At 36.1% G+C, this 4,298-nt stretch overlaps 1 protein-coding gene across 1 annotated transcript; it reads right to left on the reverse strand.

Moving 5' to 3' along the window:
• Positions 1–871: 871 nt before the first annotated feature.
• LOC307120637 (granzyme B(G,H)-like) lies at positions 872–3,823 on the reverse strand. Its single transcript, XM_079807757.1, has 5 exons — positions 3,747–3,823; positions 2,808–2,958; positions 2,581–2,713; positions 1,857–2,108; positions 872–1,771 (listed from the first exon to the last, which is right to left on the reverse strand). Exons 1-5 carry the CDS (start codon positions 3,808–3,810, stop codon positions 1,607–1,609), a joined length of 765 nt encoding a protein of 254 aa, XP_079663883.1. The 5' UTR covers positions 3,811–3,823; the 3' UTR covers positions 872–1,606.
• Positions 3,824–4,298: the final 475 nt, after the last annotated feature.

The following is a 4,298-nucleotide window of genomic DNA, read 5'->3' on the forward strand; positions in this document are numbered from 1 at the left end:
TTTTCTACCATCTTGCTGATAATGTTTCTTTAGTCATTCTGCAACCGTTACATTCTGCAAACCACCCTTACACCACAAAATGCAGAAAACCTTAGTTTTGTTTTCTTCCAGCTGCACTCCATTTTTCTGGCTGCTCTCTTGAGTCCAAGTGTTCTTGTGGTACAGTGGTGTTGGACTATTTTCTTTAGTCTTCTTTTAAGCGCAGAGGAGCAATTGTGTCTAAAATGCTGGGAAATAGAGAGTCAATAGTTTTGGTTGTAAATTCTTTTAAGCTATCTTGAATGAAAACTGATCAGGAAGTTTATTTATAAAGCAATCTTTAGTGGTAGAAGTGATAATTCTCACATTTTTTTAACGGGGAGTCGGCTTTGCAGCCTTGGCTAAATTAAGGACTATTGCAAGAATTGGTTGCAAGAAGGCAGACACAGATGAAGATAATAAAACCAAAATGACAGGTTTAATGGTATTTTTCTAGCAAACAAACAATCAGTACTAGCAATTAGCAACACAAACTAACGGCAAACTGACAAAGGAGTGTCTGAAAAGGAAGAACTTATATAGGAACACAAACAAGGTAATGAACAAACACAGCTGAACAGAATGAACTCAAAATGAAGTGATCATAGTAAACAAGGGTGTGTCTCAATCAGCTCCCTAGTTCAATAGTCAGGGCACTGATCAGGGAGTCAGACCATTGACTGATTCCCTGATCAGTGCCCTGACTACTGAACTAGGGAGGCATGTGACATGTGAAAACAAACTGAAAGGTCCACTGAAGTGCCTTGAAACCGCAGCATTATTCAATGTGTTGACGTAATTTCCCCTGAAATGGCTCCAGCTGTTAGCAGCTCCTCCCCTTTTTTGAAACAGCCAATAGCGTTTTGTTAATACCACAGTTTGACTAGAGTCTTTCTGTTTATGTCTGGGAAAGCCAGTTCCCTCCAATCTCTAACCGTTTATCATCATAATCTCCTCCATATCGCTTTGAAATAAAGCATTCTGTGCAGCTTTTAAACGGGTTCGATATGTTTTGCTGTATGCGCTGACTCGCATACAACAGATTCTAGAGAGCATTTGATTGGACAGAAGATTTGATGAGAAGGTGAAGTCTGCGATGATGTCATCAAAATCTGTGATTCATTTTAACGGAAGTGAGAGACTGTAAGTTTTGAATGCTTATATCTCCTAAATGCAAATTTTGTCATTGTTTTGGGGCACACCAGCCTGTTCCTAACCTTAAGGCTAACATAATCATACTAAAAGCTAAAAAACATAAATTTTGATTTCAGTGGGCCTTGAATGTCCATGATAACTGAAACTGAACAGAAACGACTGTGACAACTATATAATGGTCCTGACATGTGTTGCCATTTTTTTCTTTCTTCAGTTTTTCCCCATTAAAATAGATACTGTATGAGTTATACTTGCATGACTGGAAATTGAGGGTGTTGCCATGATGGCTATAGTGACCTGCAAAATGATTTTGAGCATGTGATAATATATGGTTGTGACAATGAGAACACTTTGACTATAATTGATGCTTGCCATGTGATACTTTTATTGATATAAGTTGTGTGGAAGAATTCAAGAAGTCTTCCTTTTTTTTTTACATGAAGTCACTTAACATTTCCTTTGAGCGGATCCATTGAATATACGCTGAAATCTTGGTATACACATTAGGTTGCTCAGGTGAATTGCAGCCATATCTAGATCCATAAGATGTAACACCAATAGCAGTGTTTCCACAAACCAAAGGACCTCCTGAATCCCCCTGTTAAGAAACAAAGATCAACACGTCACTAGTGAAACCACTTTGTACATTACCATAACATTTGTGAATTATCTTTTGTACATACAAAGCAGGATCCACCACCGCCATATACACAGATCATCTTTGGGGCCAAGAAGTGAGATCCCCATTTACGCTGACACTCTGCCGGATTTATTGTAGTCGTGTCTGCCTCCATTAGAACATTGCTCCCATCGCCGTTAGTCGACAGTCTTCCCCAGCCGGCAACACTACAGACAGTATCTGTTCCCACGTCTTCTCCTTCATTTGGTAATGATATCAGTCTAACTTTCCTGTTTAGTTTGACTCTTTTCTCTAGCTGTAATTCAAAAATTCAACTATTATTGTTAAACAATCGTTTATAAGGCTGAATTTCAGTTGATTATACTTTTGTTTTTGAGGTAAATACAGAAGCACTAAAGTTTTGTTCATTTTTATGTGCCTTTTTATTATAGTGTTTTCTGCTTATCAACCACACACAAACTGCATACAGATTTTTCAAGTTAACTACATTAGTTAACATGAACTAATAATGAACTGCACTAATTAAGCATTTTTGTTAATGTTAATTTCAACATTTACTAATACTTTATTAAAATCTTGTTAACATTAGTTAATGCAACGTGAACTAACATGAACAACATGGTTAGTTCATGTTAGTTAATACATTAACTAATGTTAACTAATGAAACCTTATTGTAAAGTGTTACCGAAAATCAAACATAGTGTTTTGTGCTACTGTTTCTGGACCAGATATTCTTATAAACAACTAAAGTATTACTTGTTGTTACCCTCAAAAGCAGGATGTCATTCTTATAAGGTATATATTGTGGATGCGGGATGTAGGACTTCACTCCGATGCGATCTGAACTCTTGCTGTTCCTTAAGTCATGAGCACCAACAACAACCGTCAGAATATCTCTTCTGTAGATAGAGTGTATTGTTAATGCACTGCAGTCGTTATCAGTCAAAAGTCATTTTACCTCAAAATTGCAGTGAACACTAAACAAGCTCTTACCGGTTCCAGCAGTGAGCAGCCGTCATGACAGTCCGATCAGAAATGAGAGATCCACCACAGATATGGTACCCATCCACCTGAATTGAAACCATGTACGGTCTGGAGTGGGGTCTGGCTTCCCTGCCGTTCACTATACCCACATTCACACGAGCTGAAAAAGAGAGAGAGAGATAGAGAGAGAGAGATAGAGAGAGAGAGAGAGAGAGAGAGAGAGAGAGAGAGAGAGAGAGAGAGAGAGAGAGAGAGAGAGAGAGAGAGAGAGAGTGCTGTCAGTCACCTTATTCAGCATTAAATATTCTTAAATAATAGGTTGTTATATTCTCCTTGGACCCAGGAATAGACTTTTGTTTAAGTTTCACAATGACAACTGCCTCTCCTTGGAATTTAAAAATGACTGACATTCATTTAGTGATCAAAATAACACTCTAATGGAAATATGATCATATTTTGTAATTATAATTTAAATTAAAAAATGTAATTTAGTTTGTCATAAATCAACATCTCAGGAAAATGTTATGGTTTCAAAGCAAAATAGGATATCGATTTCATACATGTCCACTGTAGAAGACACCAAGACTTAAATGATGTTTATCAGGCATTTTGGGAGACACAAGAGAGTAGGGGAATACATTTCAATATTCCTATGAAATATTCGATTTTATTATGAAAATCTTGCCAATTACTAATCCCATTATTACTCTTTTTTTTCATCTTTATGCAAAAAATACATTGTTTTTGCCTATTCATATATTTTTATTATTATTTTTTTAATTGAGTCCTGGAGTCCTCTACACAGGACATAGCATAACATATGAATAAAATATAAATTTTCAAAAAAATATTTTTACATTTTTTCTTATGCTCTAAACAATGTAATGACATGAAGAAGAAAAAAAACTAAATTCACAAAACTTCTCATGAGGATATAATCATTCTCACCAGTGAAGGTCAGGTGTGGCAGCAGAGAGGCCAGCAGGAGCAGAGAGATGATGGTGATGGTCATGATGAAGATGACGATCAGTGAACTCTCACTGGCTAAACAAGGTATAAATATACTTTTAATATGGGTGGAGACATTAAGGGATACGTTGCTCCACCTTTAAAAAAAAAATGTAACATGAGCAACACAATGATAAGTACTGTTCTTGATAATCCTTGCAGTTTCATATTGAAGTCACATATGGTTTGATTTATTAGATGTACATTTTTAAAAAGCTGAATTTTATATACCATTTTTGTCTGATTTTATTTCTAATATTGACCAACAGTTTTGGAGTTTTCAGTCTTTCCCCATTCAAGTATATATAAGCCATACTTGAATGACTGAATATCGAGTGAATTAATGTGAAATGACTGTTGTGCCTCCATGTAATATTGTAATTATAAATTATTGTGACCATGAGGACACTTTTACCTGCTGTATACATACCGTATATGTGCAGCAGTCAAGACAAACTGATCAGAAACGAGTAATCTACCGCAGAAATGTCG

Source organism: Gobio gobio (assembly GCF_949357685.1).
Source record: "Gobio gobio genome assembly, chromosome: 24".
Taxonomy (NCBI): domain Eukaryota; kingdom Metazoa; phylum Chordata; class Actinopteri; order Cypriniformes; family Gobionidae; genus Gobio; species Gobio gobio.